The 20,384-nt window shown below is 39.0% G+C and overlaps 1 protein-coding gene across 1 annotated transcript in view; it reads left to right on the top strand.

The window, feature by feature from the left end:
- The window catches only part of LOC109113217 (centrosomal protein of 128 kDa-like), a 158,194-nt gene that overhangs the window by 36,870 nt on the left and 100,940 nt on the right, over positions 1–20,384 (top strand). Inside the window, exons 9-15 of the mRNA XM_042747132.1 lie at positions 8,059–8,145; positions 14,351–14,425; positions 14,865–15,000; positions 15,084–15,223; positions 15,609–15,875; positions 16,348–16,956; positions 17,849–18,013. Of these exons, the coding sequence (XP_042603066.1) occupies positions 8,059–8,145; positions 14,351–14,425; positions 14,865–15,000; positions 15,084–15,223; positions 15,609–15,875; positions 16,348–16,956; positions 17,849–18,013 (1,479 nt within the window). The remainder of the gene's footprint in view (positions 1–8,058; positions 8,146–14,350; positions 14,426–14,864; positions 15,001–15,083; positions 15,224–15,608; positions 15,876–16,347; positions 16,957–17,848; positions 18,014–20,384) is intronic.

The raw sequence follows: 20,384 nt of genomic DNA, 5'->3' as shown, positions 1-20,384 counted from the left end.
ATTACTGCCAGTCAATATACAGTATAATAAGCAATTTAATTTTAGTGGTGCTTACACTTTTTGTGATCTAGACAAGAATGAGGTTGAGGAGATGTTTTTGCATTACTTTTCTATGCAATCATAATTGTGATATTTAATTAATTAATTATTATTATTATTATTATTATAATTTTTTTTTGCTTAATGGACAATAAAACAGGTGAAAAAAACCCAGTAGACTTAAGGCCTTTCCACACTGAGCGAGAAACGATTGTTCACCTTCTGCTAATTCACGCCTGCACGCTAGGTGGCGCCGACCAACAATCCATTTTTCCTTAGAAATGTATCTCGTAAATGGATTTAACATCATCTGCTGCTCAATATACAGCATTAAATTAAGATAAACAAGGTTCTACACCAGAAACAAACAATCTATAATGCTTACAAGAATAGGCTCCATCCTAAAATAAAATTAGAAGTACAATTAGCATCAAGCAACACTTGAAAATGTATGTAATTATTAATGTATTTGTTTACCCACTTTAAACCATAATCGAGTGCTTGTAATAACTTCCAATAGTGATCTATAGTTGATTTTGATTTTTGATTAATCAGACACACTGTTGTATGTTTAATAATGCTACACTGCTAATATTTGTCATAAACATCCTTTATTGCTATAAAAATACCATGAGCTGCATACAAAACACATACAGAAAATATATTGTCATAATCAATTTGCTTTCATATTTCATGTGTAGAAATATATTTCACTTGATTTTTTTTTTCAATACAGAAGACATAGTGAGTTAACGCGCTCTGACTCATAGCACTCACACACGTGGAAGAAAATGGACACTCCAGATCACATAATTCAGCAACGGGGAAAAAATCAACACACAGGACAAAAAAAAAAATCTTCGATTCAAAAGCGTCATCGCACAGAATTTTCACATTCAGTGTGAAAAGCCCATACTGAAGGAGGAAACATGAACCATTTCTAGAGAACAGAATATAGCATTGGGTTTTGCACAAGATCTCCACTCACTACCTCCACTATTACATTATATTATATTATATTATATTATATTATATTATATTATATTATATTATATTATATCGCTGCCACATAAGGGGAAGTTTATTTACAGTTGCAGTTTCCGATAAGGACAGCGCGTCATTCAAATGTAAATTGCTTTTCTCTATGTATGTTTTTCCTCCCCTTTGTATCGCTGTGTTTGACTCCGAACTCTTGTATCGCGAGATTCAGCTCTCGCTGGTTCGTCACTGGATGTGACCTCATCCGAACGAGAAGTGGGAAGTTTTGTTTTTCTTTATAGAATGCCGGCATCCCGGCGTTCGAGAGCGGGTAGCTCACAAGTCTCTTTCTCCTTTCCCACAACTGTGTTTTTCCCTATGGGCTATGGGACTATCTTCTTGTGGAGTATATGTTTTTTTCCTTTTTGTTTTTTTTATGGAATACTTGCCGTGAAGATCATTTAAATCGCCAGTGCTGGGTGGATTCGAGCTTCCGGAATATAAAGACATTACCTGGGAGACCGATCTAAACTCTTTCATTTTTTTCTCAATAATATTTTGTATATAATCTACGGATGGGACATTGAGAAACTTTACACATACACACACTCACACACTGAAGACTTTTTATTTTATAGTTCGTTTTGGGTATACTTGCTGTTATTATTGTATGTATAATACACTTTACTTGGCTATTGAATTTGGCTTGTGCAATCTCTTTGATACACTCGTTCGTCCTCCCCTTGTTTTATTTGTGTAGTTCCCATGCTTTGCAGGGAATTGTTACATAGTGGTGGCCTGTACGGGGACGTTCTGTTTGTGTATTACTTTGTTTATTTGTATTTAGTTATGGAGGAGACAGATGTAAAATCCAAGTTGAATCTGTTGATACCAATGACAATGTTGAACAGAATGTCCTTGAAACTGGGGTTAGCCCAGATGATACCCCTGTTATGGATTTCACAGCAGGCCCTTTTGTGACTACACGAAATCCCACTGCTGAAATCTCATCTATGTTGAGTTCACTGTATATTTCTGATGGTGATGATGAAACTGATGATGAAACCTAGCTTTGCAGGGTTGGAAGAAGAATTTCGTAGGTCTTTGGAGAAGTTGGAGTGAGCCGTGACGGACTGTTTGCTGAGGAGAGATGCAAAATGGGAAAATCAAATGAAGAAACTACGACTCACTAGTACCCCTTCTCTTACAAGATTACGGTGTTATCCCCCAGCTAACTCCATTTCTTCTCTTCATGCTTCCGTAACTCCATTACCAGCTCCAAGAGTTAAAGTACTAATTTCTAAATCTGCCAATACTACATATAAAGTTTCTCCTGGGCCCACTTCAAAAACCAATGTGCTTACTCCTCCAGTTGTTCCCAGCACATCATCTTTTTGTACACAACCCCCCATACGGCTGGAGTTTCCCATCTTTGGTGCCTCTTGTGAGACTGTGGATGTGCTCAACATCATCAAACAGTGTAAAGACATTTTAGACATCAGGCCGCTTCCCAGTGGGGAGCTCATCGGAACATTGACTACGGTCCTGAGGGGACCTGCTCTTAGCTGGTGGAAGGCAGATAGATTGGCAGTCTTTTAAAAAGGCATTTATGGCTGCATTTCTTCTAGATGACTGTCTTACCGAAGTGGAGGATAAGCTGAAGTCTCTGGTACAACAACCACGGCAACGCTTTAGGGACTTTGCCTTTGATTACCGTGCTCTCTGCCTCAAATGGAAGCCGGCTATGTCGGAGGATAAAATGGTGAGCCACATCCTCAACAACATTAACCCAAGGGTGGCTGGCTGTTTGAGGGGAACTGTTAAGATGGTGGAACAACTGGTGAAGGTGGGCTCCATGGTTGAGAAGGACTGCATGGGAGCAAAAGACTACTGGCAGAAAGTTGGTGGTCAAAACAACAAAGAGAAAGCCAAAAGGAAATCAAGTGAACACATTACCTCCAAAGACTTGGCTGGGTTATCGATTGCGCAACCTCACTTACTGACATCTCTCCTCTTGGTGGCTGTAGTGATAAAAGGTATGGAGGTGAAGGCAGTAGTGGACACTGGTAGCACTTACACCCTAATGCAGGAAAGCCTCTGGAGACATCTAGGCGGGGCCACTTTCTCACGCACGACAGCTTCCCCGCAAAGATTCATCATGGCTGATGGGCAGGTTCACCAGGTTATTAACCAAAGTTCAGTCAGCTATAAGTGGCAGGATAAAGTCTGCAGGTTGGATACGTATATGAAGGATGCCCACCTTGCTTTACCCCTGATAGCTGGCCTAGACTTCTTGCGAGCTGCTGAAGCCCTATTGGACATGGGACAAAGCAGATACAGTCTGGAAACAGGGACTGGTCCTACCTACTACCCGTTCTTAACATCTCCGATTACTCTGGGGTTGAATACATCATTGATTGCTGAAAATACTCACCAACCTGCTGCTGTGACTCTCTATTATGCCTTACTTCCAACCTGGGAACCACCACTTATTATTCCGATCCCTGAAGTTGCTCCATGCTGGGACTCCGATAATCAAGAGGAGTTAATGAAGTTGATGGCTACCTGGCCACGCCGCACCTCAAATGTCCTGGGAAAGACATTGGTGGAAAAACATAAGATCATCTTGTCTGATGAAATGCCAATTAAATCCAGAGCATACAGAGTCTCACCCTTCAAGAGGAAGATAATTGAAGACCAAGTAGATCAGATGCTCAGAGACCACATCATTGAACCCTCCTTTTCTCTGTGGTCATCAGCCGTTGTACTTGTCCCCAAACCTGATGGCAGTTACAGGTTCTGTGTGGACTACAGAAGGCTGAATATCAAGACAATACCTGATGCTTACCCAATGCTGCTTATACACGACATCTTTGAATCCATAGATGGCGCTTCCTGGTTCAGCACATTGGACTTACAATCAAGATATTGGCAGGTGGAGATGGAGGAAAGTAGCCACTGCTACCTTCCAGAGGCTGATGGAGAGGGTCCTGGCAGAATTGAGGGGAGAATTCTGTTTTTTATACATAGATGACATCATCATCTACTCAAAAACATTAGACGAACACATTCAACATCTAAATATCATACTACAGAGACTCGCCCAGGCAAAACTTACAATGAATCTGAAAAAAGTCACTTCTTCAAACAGAAGTTGACATTCCTTGGACACATCATCTCAGCAAAAGGAGTTCAGGTCGATCCAGCAAAGACCTAGGCCATCACCCAGTATGCGCCGCCCAATGACCTTAAAGCCCTACAACATTTCTTGGGGTTGGCGAGGTGGTACCAAAAATTCATACCCCATTTTGCTGATATGACCACCCCTTTAAATCACTTGAAAAAGAAGGGAGTGAGATGGGACTGGACACCCGAAAGCCAAGCCAGCGTCGATACCCTCAAACAAGCATTGCTAAACCCACCTGTCTTAATGCAACCTGACCTCAATCAATCATTCCAGGTTCACAAGGACACTAGTGAGGAGGGATTGGGACATGCGTTGAAGGAGTGGAGAGGAAGATCAATAAGTACCTCTGAAAGTGGTTGGGAATCCCTTCAAGCTTCACTTCAGTTGGCCTCTACATAAGATCTGGGCAGCTCCAACTTCCTCTGTCATCCGTAGTTGAGAAATTCAAAGTTGCAAAGTGCAGAGTCGTAATGACATACAGAGACTCACAGGATAAACAAGTTAGACATGCAGGTGTCATCACAAGATCAGGTCGCAAGTGGGCAGCTGATTCGTCTGTTGCACAAGCTGTGAGCATGTTGAAGCTACGTGATGTCACTGGAACGCCATGCACAGGAAGACAGGGTCTTGGAACCTCACATATCCCACAGTGGAGGAAGGCAGGAACCAGTGAAAGAAGAGCCATGATTCAAGAGGAGGTACGGAACCTGGAAGAGGAGGGACATAGATCAAGGGTAGTGGACCTAGCTTCACAAGGGGCCTGGACCAGATGGGATCTTCCCAAGAGGAAGATTACCTGGACGGACCTATGGAGACTGGAGCCGTTCCGCATCTCCTTCCTGCTGAGGTCTGTGTATGACACACTCCTAACCCCAACAAACCTGCACAAGTGGGGTATGAGAGAGGACCCATTGTGCAGGCTTTGTGGGGAGAGGGGCACCATGGCACACATCTTGGCCAGGTGTAAAAGAGCACTCACCCAGGGAAGGTACAGGTGCCGCCACGATAGGGTGCTCATGACACTCACCAACACCTTAGAGCAGGATAGGAAAAAGAAACGCCAACCACTTCGGAAAACAATTTCAATCACGTTTATAAGGGAGTGGGAAAAGCCACCAACCACAGCAACAAGAACCAGCCTGCTACAAAAGGCCCAATCATGGGAAATGAAGGTCGACCTGAGAGGAAGGCTGCAATTCCCCCAATTTGTCCAGACAACCCTGAGGCCAGATGTGGTACTGTGGTCTGAAGAGGGAAAAATGATCATCCTCATAGAACTTACAGTCCCATGGGAAGAGGGGTGTGAACAGGCCTTTGAAAGAAAGAGCGCCAAATACCAAGACCTGCTGCACGACTGTAGGGGGAAAGGATTGCAGGCTTGGCTGTTCCCGGTCAAGGTCGGCTGTAGAGGATTCCCTGCTCAGTCGGTGTGGAGAATGCTCACAGGCATTGGAATAACAGGGAAGAAGAGGAAGGCAGCAGCTCGCAGGATCGGGGAGGCAGCGGAAAGAGCCTCTTGCTGGTTATGGAGCAGGAGGGAGGAAATGAGCTGGAAGCCAGGAGGGGAAGATGGGCAGTGACTTGGCCACCACTGCCGACCCACCATCGGGAGGGTGTTGCTGATAAGGGTCGAAACACCCAATGAATGATGGGTACCTCCTGGCCAAGGCTACATTCACTTAAGGTGAATGAAGGGGAGAAGCATTTTCGGATGTATTTGTAATCGGGAGCTATACTGACACAGAAAGTGCATGAGGGAGAAAAGGTCAACGCATATGCTTCTAGAACACTAAGAGGAGCCGAGTTAAACTATTCAACCTCTGAAAAAGAGTGTCTGGCAGTGGTGTGGGCGGTAGAAAAATGGAAACATTACCTGGAGGGAAGTACATTTGACATCTACACTGACCATGACCATCTTGCTTGGGCTTTCAATAGTCCTAAAACCTCATCTCGTCTGACCTGCTGGAGTCTCAGGCTACAGCAATTCCACTTCCAAGTTCATCATAGGAAGGGTTACCTAGGACCAGATGCCTTGTCCCGAACCTCTGACTCTGTGAAGACAGAACAGGCCCACTGCTTGTTGATAAAGTCTAAGAGTTCATCTGACATCCTGAACACATTAGAGGAAAATTAGAGTTACCATCCACAGACAAACCTAACAGAAAGAGTAAACCCGACATTAAAAACAATATTCGCCTCATATGTGGGGCAACATCGTCAGTTGTGGGACCAGTGGTTACCTGAATTTCGGTTTGCCATAAACACTGCCTACCAAGAGATTACTGGCAAAACACCAGCTGAATTGATGCTGGGCAGACAACTTCATGGGCCATTGGAAAGACTCGTCCACAGACCAACTGCTCCTGATCATCCTTCATATAACAGTACATCATGGCAGAGGAAGTAAAATCCAGAATGAAAGTACAACAAGCCAGACAAGCTAGATAATATAATACCCGTAGGAAAGATGCGCAGTTTCACTTGGGAGATATAGTCTGGATCCGAACACACCCACTTTCATCAGTCTCAAATAAATAATCTGATAAGCTAGCGCCCAAGTGGAAGGGACCAGCAGAAATAATAAAAAAATTGGGGCCAATAAATTACACCGTTCGTTGGGGAGACCCACTTAAAAGAGAAAATATAAATATGGTAAACCTAAAGCGCTGGTACGGACATTCGCCTCCGATTTCGTTGGCTGCGGAGGGGGATTTATGTAGCGCTACCACATAAGGGGAAGTTTATTTATAGTTGCAGTGTACGATAAGGACAGCGCTGTCATTCAAATATAAATTGCTTTTCTCTATGTATGTTTTTCTTCCCCTTTGTATAGCTATGTTTGACTCCGAACTCTTGTATTTCAGCTCGTGCGGGTTCGTCACGGGATGTGACATCATGCGAACGAGAAGTGGGAAGTTTTGTTTTTCTTTATAGAATGCCGGCACCCTGCAGTTCAGGAGCGGGTCGCTCACAAGTCTCTTTCTCCTTTCCCATGACCGTACAAAGAGGTTTATCTAATGTGTTGGCTGTGTTTTTTCGCTATGGGCTATGGGACTATCTTCTTGTGGAGTATATGTTTTTTCCTTTTTTTTTTTTTTTTTTATGGAATACTTGCTGTGAAGATCATTTAAATCGCCAGCACTGGGTGGATTCAAGCTTCCAGAATATAAAGACATTACCTGTGAGACCGATCTGAACTCTTTCTTTTTTGTATATAATCCACGGATGGGACATTGAGAAACTTTACACATACACACACTCACACACTGAAGACTTTTTATTTTATAGTTTGTTTTGGGTATACTTGCTGTTAATATTGTATGTATAATACACTTTACTTGGTTATTAAATTTGGCTTGTGCGATCTCTTTGATACACTCGTTCGTCCTCCCCTTGTTTTATTTGTGTAGTTCCCACACTTTGCGGGTAATTGTTACAATATTACACACATTCAAAAAGGCTGTCCAAAAATAAACAAAAACCTTATTTGCCTTTTATTACTAAATTCATTTTACTTTTGTGTGCACATTACACTCATATTCTTTCTAGATGCTTTCTTACTAAATTAATGTGCAAATATATTTTCAGTATGGTGTTGGAAATGCCAATACATTTGCAAACCTGCTGCTGATGTCATTACATATGCTTGATACAAAAAGACAAATTGAGTCAATAAGTAACCATGTTGCACTGGCAGAAAAACAAGTGCTCAATTTCCTCCCAGGGATTAAGAAAAGCCATCCGTCCGTCCATCCGTCCATTGTAGTGCTAGTAAGTGGAGTAGGGAAGGATAACAGAAAGGCTGCTAATCTTTTTTTTTTATCCATGTCCTCTGTACTCTTTTGTCCTCAAAGGCTTTGAGAAGACATGACGCCCCAACCCCGGAGCCTGATGATAACTTCAGAAATAGACCGCAGAGATCAGAGAATGAGAGAAGCAAGGTGTGTGTCTTTGATATTGAATTGACGTGCACAAATGGCATAAATATATTATTAATCTCAGTTCTTCATATGGTATTGAGATTATGTAAGCAGTGATTATATCTAATATGGTTCTGTAAGTTTGAAACTAAACATTTAAGTTTTGTACCAGAGTGTTTTCATAAAAACAACAACAACAAAACTTTAATGAATGTAACATCTTAGATTCTATTACAGTGTTATACCATAGTAATGTACTGTTAATAAAATGCGTGTGATGGGGTTGTGATGGTTCAATTAACTTTTTTGTACCCTACTATTTAGTATTATTTTATATAAAAAGCATATTTAGAGAAAACAAACAAACAATCCTTTTGATTATTTTCAATTTCTACATGTACATAATTATAATAATGGTAATAATTTTGTATAGTTTTGTCTTAATTTCTTTGCTTTTATGTGGTATAGCTCGACAATAAACCTGCACGATTTTGTTGTGCTTTAAGACGATTCCAAACACCTTGAAAGTGTTTACCATGAACTGGTCTGCTCACAACACTTCATTATAAGACATGTTTTCATTTAGAAACATGCAGAACAACTTCAGCAAATGAAGGATATACAGTATAAGTGTGACAAACTGAAGAGAGAGACAACAGGGTATGCCGGTAAGTAGAGGTTTATTTGAGATATGGAGACAGAAGATGGTATCACACAGTCTTGCAGGGGAATTGGAGCAGAGTGGGATGTTAAGTGGATGACTTGAGGATACTTGCTGTACAGACGAAGGGTGGACACAGGAGGAACTGACAGGACACGGATGACAGATGATGGTAGGTAAGCAGGATGATCAGACGTTCAGGTATTCAGATGATTCCTAGGGTAGCACAGAGAGTAGAGTCAGTGAATCTCTGACGAGACCAGACAGAGAGTGAAAGGAAGTGTGGGCTTAAGAAGTGGCAGTGATGATCGGGTGCAGGTGTGGTGACTTCAGTAATCTGGTGATAATGAGCGGATGGGCGGAGTCGGGTGATTGGACTCTGATGGTGTGGCAGGTGTTACTGGTGACTCCGTGACAATAAGACAGAGTTCTGACATGTTTTGAAATACTTGTGTCATTACCATTTACACTAAAATATCAAAAATACACCTCACACATTAAAAGCAAAATTTACTTGAAGGTTGATCAAGGCCATGGCCAGATCTTGATTCCAGAATTCAATTCAATTTAATTCAGTTCAAGTTTATTTGTATAGCGCTTTTCACAATACAAATCGTTGCAAAGCAGCTTTACAGAAAATTAAGTTTCTACAATATATTTAGTCATAGCTTATCAGTGGAGACTGTCAGTTAATGTACATATGGCAGAAATGTATGGAAAAATCAATGAAAAATGTAATCAAACAGACGATAAACACTATTAACAGCATTATTATAAGTTGCGATCAAACTTATAGCAATGTAATGTAAGAATGTAAGATAAATGTTTTAAAGGGGTTATGAAATCCTCTGTTTTTTTTATTTTGTACTGTTCTCTGAGATCCACGTATAATGTTAAGATTTTTACATAAAAAAATCATAATTTAGAAGTAATAGGTAATTTTCTATCCTGTTTTTGTCCAATTACTTATGGTCCCTTGAAAAAGTGGGGAGGTATTCCTTTCCTCCAGTTTTGATGAGTCCCTCAAATTAAAGCTCAGCGTGTGCACTTTAAGTCAATATTCTGGTAGTGATTGAGTAGAGATCCCCCCCATATGATTGCAATACACAATTAAAGCACTATATAAATGCCTCATTCATTCATTCATTCATTCAATATTCATTAGATAACTGTAACTTAAATATGTTTTGGTCAGCAGCTAAAATAATAAAAATTGTGCCTGTGTCCAAATATATATGGACCTAACTGTAAGTCAGAAGATCAAGGGGATTTTGGTTTTTCAGTTCATGACCCATTTAATTTGGATGAAACATATTTGGAAGAGCTTTTATTATTTCAAGATTTTAAGTTTTAACTAAAGACACTTATCTTTGAATTATATTCTAGATATTTATTGGAGACATTTGGCAAGTTAACAATATATTCTCAAATGGATTTAAGATTTGCCCAACCCTAAGTGTTCAGTAATTTTACATCAGACAGCCTTTTATTGTTGGCATGTCACTTATAAAGCACATATTAATGCCTTATTCTGGATTATCATATTTTAGATCATTAATCCTCCCCCATACCTAAATTTAACAACTTTTACTAACTATTAAAGGGGTCATATGACGTTGCTAAAAAGAACATTTTTATTATTATTTTGTGTATTTGGTGTAATGCAATGTGTTTATGTGGTGTAAGTAGGGCTGGGCGATATGTAAAAAAAAAAAATTATAACTCGATATTGTCAAAATGTTGTAAGGAAATATTAGCTCATTTATTTTGAGAAGAATCGAATCTAAAGATTCGAATTGCTTTAATTGAACTGATTCCAAATTTAATTAGTTTATACTACATCAACGGTTCGTCCAGCGAACGTAAAATTCAGTATATCCTTTCAATTCTGTTTATATTACTTCATGGCTTAATGAGAATACAAACAGAATGATAATTTATAAACTACGAGCTAGGTAGCATAGGATCTGGGCAAAGTTTCATCTTAAAATACACCACACAAGACAATACTTCTTTATAAATGAAACAAGATTTTATTGAGCTACTCTATTACATGGATCTAAACCCTAATGGACATACACACACATACACACATACATACACACACACACAGTTACTGAAGAGGATGATAACGGAATTTGAATGAAGTCCCAGGAGTAAGTTATTTGTTAGATCGCACCAAGAACCAAGAACGAACCAAGAACGCTTGTTGCCTCGTCTCAGGGAATCCCCGCGCCTCGGATTGGTTGCAGATCTGTCGATTGGATGACGTCTTTTGGGAAAACCCTCCTGGTGATTGGTTGGTTGCCTCGTTATGTAGAAGCTTCGATTTCTTTTGAGAGTTTCGCTGCTTGCAAGACTTCGAAGATTCTTGGCAGTCACTAAGTTTTCAACAGAGTGGTTTTGAGTTCTGGATGACAAGAACGCTAGCAGCGTTGGAGTAGGTAGTTCAAGCCATGGCGAAGAAGGAAGCGTGCGCTGAATTAGTTCAAGCATTGGGGTTTTATCCAAGAGGATTTGGTCCATTCCACGACGCGATCTTCCAATGGGATGCTGTTGCAGAACTTAGACATGCCCCGTACTGTTCCTCTTTGTGCATTGATTAAGCATCGTGTGAGATGAACCCCATTGTGGAACTTTGGTTAATACCTTATAAAGTGTCATAATATGCACCCAATACAGAATTTGGACATTTCATTAGCTCCAAGTTTAAGCAAATAACGTGAGCTTTCGTTCAACACTAAACTTTCCATATCTTACAGACATTTAATAACACTATCTGCTAAAACCAGTAAAACATTGATTAAATTTGCACCGATTACATTTGAACACATTAAACATATATAAGACATAAAACATATTATTTGTGAATATAATTAAACCTTCAGATTTCTCAATGGTTGTCCTTTTGAGATTATTTATTGAAAAGTTCAGATTGTAGAAAACTTCACAAGCAAGTAGGAAGCAGAGTCATGGGATGGATCCTATATGGATCCTTTGTGTTGAGGTCCAATAATTATTAATGATTCCTGTGGGGCCACAGGGGTTTCCATACGTTGTGATCATGAGATGCTTCTTGATACACAGGGTCCTTGTATCTTGTGAAAAGAGTTAATGTCGTCAACCTCTTTTAATTGGAAAACAACAAGGCTGACAGGAAGCTTACACAGGATGCCGACGTCACATGATTAGCTCCTGATTAGTTTTCTGATGAGCGGGGGTATTTTGGAACAAAAGTCCTCTGTTGCGGAATCACGTTGTCACTTCTATTAAATGCAGACATACAACTGAGCATTGTTACTCTTTAGTTAATAATTAATGGAGTTCAGATTGTGCAGATGGGAGGAAATAGGCTCTTTTAATTCCTTTGGCAGAAGTAGCCGATTCTGCAGTTATTGGTTTGACTGTTCACCGAGGTCCTACAATGTTTACGATATTCGATATATATCTCGATATGTTTGCATTTGCATTTAAATAATAAAAAAATTATGATTTTCTTTTGCCCATAAAAAAAAACAACAACAACAACAAAAACAATTTAGATTGAACAGGTAATTTAAGCAGTTAAAAAAAAATCTAGACCAAGTGATCACTTACTGCTTTTTATTAAATGAACACATAAATGTAACTGAAGTAGTACAAGACAAGTACAGAAAGTACATTCTGTCAACTTTTTTAGTGCATGCAATTCACAATTTAAACTACAACTAGAAGAAATAACTAAACTGGGATAAGTATTTTATTTTATTTTTTTTATTTTTATTTTTACAAGTTTTTTAGCTAAGAACACAAGTCTGTCAACTGTCTGCGGTTTTAAGAGGAGCTCTGTGGCATGAAACTATGTTCCCATTGAAACTAAAAACCCTCTTAGAGCTAGTTGCTGAAACACACACACACACACACACTGTCTATATTATGAAAACTGGTAAATATAACAGTGAAATTCCATAATAGTAATTCCAAATGGCCATAGCCTATGTTTCTCTATTCAAACATTAGCAGTCGAGTAAGTGCATTTATTCAGCGATCAAAATCGCAAACAATACAGTCGAGATCCCACGACAGAACACAGACTGGCTGAACCCCGCTTTCATTAGATCGCTAAACTCCAGCTTGTTAGTGTTTTCAGATCGTCGTCAGTGGCGCTTCCGCAATGGAGTGAGCATGTGCGCATGGCTGCCAGATTGCTTAAAATAAGCAAACACAGGGCAAAAAATGTATCCTTGTAACAGTGAAGCTCTGGTTTGGGGATTTAAACTCTTGTTATCTGGCAACCGCTCTCATGAAAGCTCTCGTAGTAGAGGCTTGTAGAGCACTCCGCAGTTACATGTTCCTTTTTTGAATGTTCCGCGCGTTCTTTTGGGAAAGTGTGCTTGAATTTGAAATATTCGATATTCCCGATATTTTAAAATTTTACATAGTCGTCAAAATTATTCAGATATTATCGCTAATATTTGGTACATCGCCCAGCCCTAGGTGTAAGGTTAAAAAAAACACATTTTTTTCCACATACGGTACATTATTGATTCTCCTCTATGCCCACCTTTCTGAAACGTGTTGATTTTTACAAAGCTCATTGTTCTGAGAAGTGAGGTGTACACTGAATGGCCAGCTATCCAGTGCGTTGTGATTGGCCAAATGCCTCAAGTGTGTGACAGAAATGTTACACCCCTTACCATACTGTCATGCTGTGTGTCCTGCTTCGACGAGACAAAACCAATAAAACCCATTAAAAACGAGGAATTTGTTGCATCCAGTGGGGACATAATTACTGATTATAATGACTTATACTGTCTTTTTATACACGTTGTGTTGCATATCTTGCCACATAAACAAACATAAAACCATGTCTGCATTTGTGATTGGATAAACGACAAACAACAAGCTTTACTCTACAATAGGGCTAAACGATTAATTGCATTTGCGATAATAGTGCAATATGAAAAAAAAACAAAATTTTTCAATCGCAGAGGCTGTGATTACACTCGGTCACGTAACATGCGAGAGAAAAGAGGTGTGTTCGACTGGACTTGAAGATCGATCGGTATATGACATCAAAGTACGGTGAGAGAAAGCATAAGGAGACATCCGCTCTCATAGTTCTCACAGTACTTTGATGACACACCAATCGGTCTGATCAGCAATGCTTTTAAGTCGAACACATCTAAGCAGTCTTCATTCTTCAGAGGAAGCATCAAGTTGGCACTCTACAGTGTTGCCAATATATATATAATTTTATTTATTTTTTTATTACTATTGCAGTATACATCTACAAGTTTCTGTGTGCGTGGTTTCACTCATTTGTTTTGATTTCTGCACAAGTTTCTCTCACACACTTACTCAGGGTGCGCAAACCTCTTCTTGCATGACATAAAAACATTGTCAGTCGCCTTAAGTGTCGTCAAGGCAAGGTCTGGATTCAAGGCAAGGTCAAGAAAATCTAGTTGATAAATGTTACCAAAACCAAAATCAAGTTTTTTTTTATCGAAATAGGCTGGAAATTAGAACAGACTTTATGCCCATAGTCATAAAGTGAGAATTGTGCCTCTGTGAATTCCTCCACAGATGCAGCAGGAGTTGTTGAGACTCAGAGAGCAGCTGGATCAATCAGAAGGTGGACGAGACACCCTTCTTCAGAAGGTGATCCTTGTCCCTTCTTTCACTGATTTATGTTTTGCCACAACACTGCCTGATGCGGAGATGTTTTCATTTGTTCCTCTAAAAATGTAAATTGTCATTGAGTCACCCTCATGTTATTCTAAACCTATTCTAAAGTTTTCATCTTCGATTTGGAAGTAGACTATATTTATAAAACATGCTTTTGCATCCCTAATGTGGTTTTTTAAAATGTATTTTTATGCCTTTTTGAAGTTTGACCTGCTTCATTATTAATCTTAGGATATGGAATAAATAGGCATGGGGAATAATTGCATGGAAGAGAGTGGACAGCACAATTCTTAACAATTGTTTGCCTTTGATTAAATAAATTTATGTAGGTTTGGAACAACATGAGGGATGAGTAAATTGTGGACAGAGTTTTAATTTTCTTAATGTGTGAGTCTTTGCTGTTGGCCTGCAGATGGATGACATGCGTTCTCAGCTTCTGAGGTCGGAGAAGGAGCGTTTAGATTTGCAAAGGGAGTTGTCTTTAATCCTGTCTCACCAGAGAAGTGCAAGGAGACAGCAGGAGAGAGGAGTCACAGGCCTTGACAGCGGTAGCATATGTTGAGTCTGGTTCAAGTGTTTTGTGAATTGTATACTGTTTTTAACCACTGTGTGTATGTGTGTTTTCCCCCAGGACGAATCGAACTGGAGAGAGAGATTGAAGACCTGCGGGTGCATTTGGGTAGAATCAGTGTTTCTAGTGAGGTGGAAGAACTGAAAAAAAGCATAGAACGAAAAGAGAGAGAGAAAACTCAGCTCGCTTTCCGGGTCGAGGTTTGTGTGTTTGATATTGTTTTGTGCAAGTGTCAACAGGTTCGATTTCATCTCTAGTAAGCTTTCATTTTTCAAAATGGTTTCAATGAAGTGCAGTGAGAGAGGAGGCATAGAGGAGCTGTGTTAGTGTCCCAGAGCACAGATCGCTCCATTCGGATACTACAGAGGAACCAGAGTTACAGCCCCAGGCCTCCAGTCCTCTGCTTATATATTACTATAATTAACTAATATATATATATATATATATATATATAGATATATATATATATATATATATATATATATATATATATATATATATATATATATATAGTTGTTAGTTAATTATAGTAATTAGTATATTATTATATTTAATTAATAATAATAAATTCTTTCATCTCTCTAGGCTCTTTCAGCAGATCTGGAGCGACGTGAACAACAGCAGTTGAAGATGTTGGCCCAACTGAAGGAGATCCAGTCTCGTTCAGAGGAAAATGTGTCAGAATGTGGCCGTCTGGATGCTCAGCTGATCGAGAGTGAGAGAAGGAGAGAGGAGCTGCGCTCTAAAGCTCAGGAAGCAGTCCGACAGTGGAAGACTAAGTGCAAGAAACTGGAGCGAGAATTTCAGGAACTAAAGGATAACAGCAGAAACAACACTGATAAAGATATACGGGTGAGACTTAACAACATGTGGGTGGGATCCAAAATTAGCTTTTTTCTACACTTTCCATAGTCAGTAAATAAAAAAAATTAAATAAAAAATTGCAAAAAATACTTTGTAATATTGCTTGGATGTTGTTAAGGTGTTGTGAGTGCTTTTGGGTTGCTTAATGGTGATTGAAAATAGACCAGTTTCTATGATATTCTGGTGCAGAGATGTTGGCAGGGTCATTTTGCTAGGTGGTTGCTTGGTTTTGTTGGTTGTTGGCTACTGCCTCAAGTGAAAGTGAAATAGTGAAAGTGATGCAGTGCTTTTCAAACACAACTTATTTGAAATGAGAAAATGTTGTTTAAAACAGTTGTCAAAAACAGATAAAAGTGTACAAGCAGATCTGTAAATCTGCATTTGTTAAAGATTTTTACATGATTTTATTTTGCATTATATCTTTCTTTTTTATGTGTATTTAATCTTTTCTGTACTTCAGAGCAAAGAGAGAGAAGGCATTCTTAGCCAGCAGCTAGACGGTGCACGCCAACAGCTGGCTGATGCTCTTGGACATCTTGCCCAGCGTGAAGAGGATGTACGCCGCTGTAATGTGGATCTTACTGAAACTCGTTCACAGCTTGTCACTTTAGAACTAGAGCTCCAAGAGGCTCGGGAAACCTTGAGAGGCCTGGAAGAGGAGGCACAGAAGCAGATCTCCTTACAGGTCCGTATGAGAGAGGAGAACATCAGGCTGCAGAAGCATGTGGAACTTCAGGAGCATAGTAAAGAGGAGGAGCAGAGATCTCTGTTGGATCTCCAGGCCTCAGTCAAGAACTTGAGTGCTGCGAGAGCTGACTTAGCTGCCAGACTGGCTGAGATGGAAAGCTCCAAGAAGGATCTAGAAAAACAGCTCGCTATGGCTCAGGAAGAGAGCTCCTCTTTTGGTCGACAGCTGGAACTGGAGAGGCAGGTGCATCAGAAGGAGCTAAGCCACCTCCGAATGACCCAGCAAGAAGGAAAAGCCCAACAGGACAGGGATGTACACGACATGCTGAGATTATATCAAAGAGAGCGAGAAGAACTGGAAGCTCTCATCAGAGACCTTAAGGTTTGAATTTTAATCACAGAACCTGTCTATATACACGACTAGAGGAGTAGTTTACCCCAAATTAAAAAATTTTCATTATTTACTCACCATTACGTCCTTTCAAATCTGTAAGTTGTTTTTTTTTTCTGTGCAGGACAAACATAAACAAATACATAAATAAAATTAGGATTTCAAATTTGTTTGGTTTTCCAATTGGACAGCTAAATTTGTCTTTATACTACTACTACTACTAGTACTAAAAGAAAATAAATAAATCAAATGAGGTACAGAGGCAGCATAAATCTGTCATATATTCATTCAAAAGCTGATTGAAAACAGCAAGCATGCACATTATGTTAATTGCAAAAAAAGTCAAAAGAGTCACACCATGAAACTTATATACAGCTTGTGTGGACTACTTGGTTTTTTTTTTTTTTTTTCCTTGTTTGTTTGAATGTGTGTTGGCTGTGTATGTATGTTGGTTTGTGTTTATTAATTTTTTTTTTTTGTAGGAAAAATGTTGTCATAATAGTTTGGAACAACATGCAAATGGGTATACATTTTTTTCAGTGAACTTTTTTAAATTGCTCTTGTTTCCACGTAAATTGCCACAAGTACATTCTCCATTCTAGGTTAAAAACAGACCCAACAGGCAGGTGCTGTCCATAGCTTAGACAGAGCAATTTTTAGATGCCCTGCTTTAGTCAAGGGGTTGCATTTTGGCTGAAGCTTTCTTTAGGCTTGAATATTTATACCTGTTGTGTTGTTCGCCCAATATTACCTATATTGGGTAATATTAGCAGGTTTTTACCAGAGAGCAAGATTGTGCCCAAAGGGATCTTAGAAATCTACAATTATTTCTAAGAATAAATGAAGAAAACAATGTGATAATATTGTTTCTTTGCTTTTGTAGTCTGAGGCAGTGGCCGATAGTGAACTGAGGACAGCTCTGCAGCTGAAGCTGGACAAAATGAAGACAGAATGTGATAAACTGACGGAGCAGCTGAGCACCAGTGAGGAAAATCATGCTAAGCTCCTCCACAAATACCACGCCCTCAAAAAAGAGCTTGATGTGAAGGTAAAGGTTAAGGAGAACACACAGCACATAGAAACAAACACACCAAAAAAGCCATGTGTTTACACTGAACATAAAAACACAAGAACACCTGGCCAAAAAACAAAAGCCAGGTGCTTGACAAAAACATGAGGCAAAAGCGCATGGTGAGGCAATGAACACTCAACGGAAGACAAAACGTGGAGCATGAATAACTGACATGGAACTGGAACTAAACTAGACAGAAGTGCTGGGATCTGAAAACCACATTCTTTACTTAAATTACTTTAAATAATAGGACCTAAATTGTACATATCAGTACTTTATAAAAAAGGTACTCTGCCCCAGTGAAAGTTTTGTACATCTTTTTTTGACAGTGTGTAGGCTACACCTTCAAAACAAACGTAGAACTGTATTTCTGAAATACTTAATTGCTGTTTTACAAATGTTTTGTAGACATCCCGGGAGACTGAAAAGTGGCTTCTGGGCAAACACATTCATACATTCAGTCTAAAGAAGTGAATTTTAATCACACTAATGCATTAATCACAGGCAAAAATTCACTTAAAAAATGAACAATGTGTCATCAGTGAAAAAAAAAATAAATTAATCAGTGAAAAATGAAATAGAAAGGGCAATCTATACTATTATATTTCATAGAAAGCTTATTCTTTATTCAAGCCTCAAAAACAAACTTATTACTCAAACACACAATACACAATCTTCAAGTATCAATATGTAGCAATTTTTATTTTTTTTATGCAGTATACATACAGGTACGTGGTCAGAATTGTTGGTACCCTTGGTAAATATTATCAAATAAGGCTGTGAAAATAAATCTGCATTGTTAATCCTTTTGATCTTTTATTTTTTTTTAAATCACGAAAATCTAACTTTTCATTGGAGAATAAGAATTTAAAATGGGGGGAAATATCATTATGAAATAAATGATTTTTCTCAAATACATGTTGGACACAATTACTGGTACCCCTAAAAAATCACAAATTAGAAAGTGGCTTTAAAGAGCAGGTCATATGGTATTTTAAAGTGTCCTAATATTGTGTTGGGGTGCTCTACAATGAATTAAATGCATCTAAGGTCAGAAAAAATTGTAATTTTCTCAGAATATACATTTAATATTAGAGTCATTTGCCAATGATTAGGAAATGATTCATTCAAAAGCAAGTTCGGAGCAAACTCCTCCCTTCCACAAGCCTAGTCTGCTCTGATTGGTCAGCTGACCAAGCCTGTTGTGATTGGCACAGAGAGGAGTCCCTGAGCCAGTTAGCCAGCGCTACCATTGACAAATCACCTTTACATAAAATAAAGTGCTCCAATCCGTTCTTATAATTATGACAATACAATACAAAAACACTAATGCAAGCGAATCGTGCCGACAGCTAAAGTTTTACTGCTAAACTTTAAATACTTGGTGGATATGTTAGCCGAGTGATTACGTGACTAACTGATGAAACAATACAGTTTGTAAACCAAAATATGTCTACTGTAATGTTTGAAGAACAACGGACAAAAGATGCTGTCTTAACTTTTAATCAGAACGCAAAGCAGTATCACAGGCGCAGCAGCCTATCTCTCCCGCATTAACCCTATAACTGCCGGTGCAGCAAAATAAACAGCAATTTCACAATGTGTGCTACACTACATTCTATATTATTAAACGAAGTAATTAGAACAACATCAGTCTACAATAATCAACACATTCTTAAGAAATAGTGGGTTTACACCGAATTATCAGAACTACTTCAGTAAGACAATAATATTGTGCTTCACCTGGAAACCTAAAGCTGCATTAGGTAAACATTACATATTAGCACAAAAACTTTTTTTGAGCCCGTAACAGGCAAAAGATTCGGAAATTTAACGACTCATTAAGGCGATTTAGAACCGACTCTCTCTTTTGAGAGACAATATCTTTATTTATCATGCACTTTTTTGATTATCAACTTTGCAGATTGTTTTCATTTAAGGATAGCTACATTATAAAATTCAAAAGAGATATTTTTCAAAAACTCATATGACTTGCTCTTTAAGAAAAGAGCTAGAGCAGGAAAAATTCCCATTTCCACCATCAGGGCAATAATTAAGAAGTTCCAATCAACAGAAAATGTTATGGATCTGCCTGGAAGAGGATATGTGCCTATATCATCTTAATGCATGGTGAGAAGGAGAGTTTGAGTGGTCAAGAAAATGCTTTCCCCAAAAAATAATTCAGTTGTCAGACATGACTGGAACTTCAAACGGGAATGGTTTCTATGGTCAGATGTAACTAAAAAAGGAGCTTTTTAGCAGCAAACACTCAAGATGGGTTTGGTGAACACAGGGATGAAAAGTACTCTGTGTACAATGAAATATACTGCTATATTTTTAATGTTGT

Source organism: Cyprinus carpio, chromosome B20 (genome assembly GCF_018340385.1).
Source record: "Cyprinus carpio isolate SPL01 chromosome B20, ASM1834038v1, whole genome shotgun sequence".
Classification (NCBI taxonomy): domain Eukaryota; kingdom Metazoa; phylum Chordata; class Actinopteri; order Cypriniformes; family Cyprinidae; genus Cyprinus; species Cyprinus carpio.
Note: the sequence above shows the minus strand (reverse complement) of the source record. Positions and strands in the feature narration are given on the sequence as shown.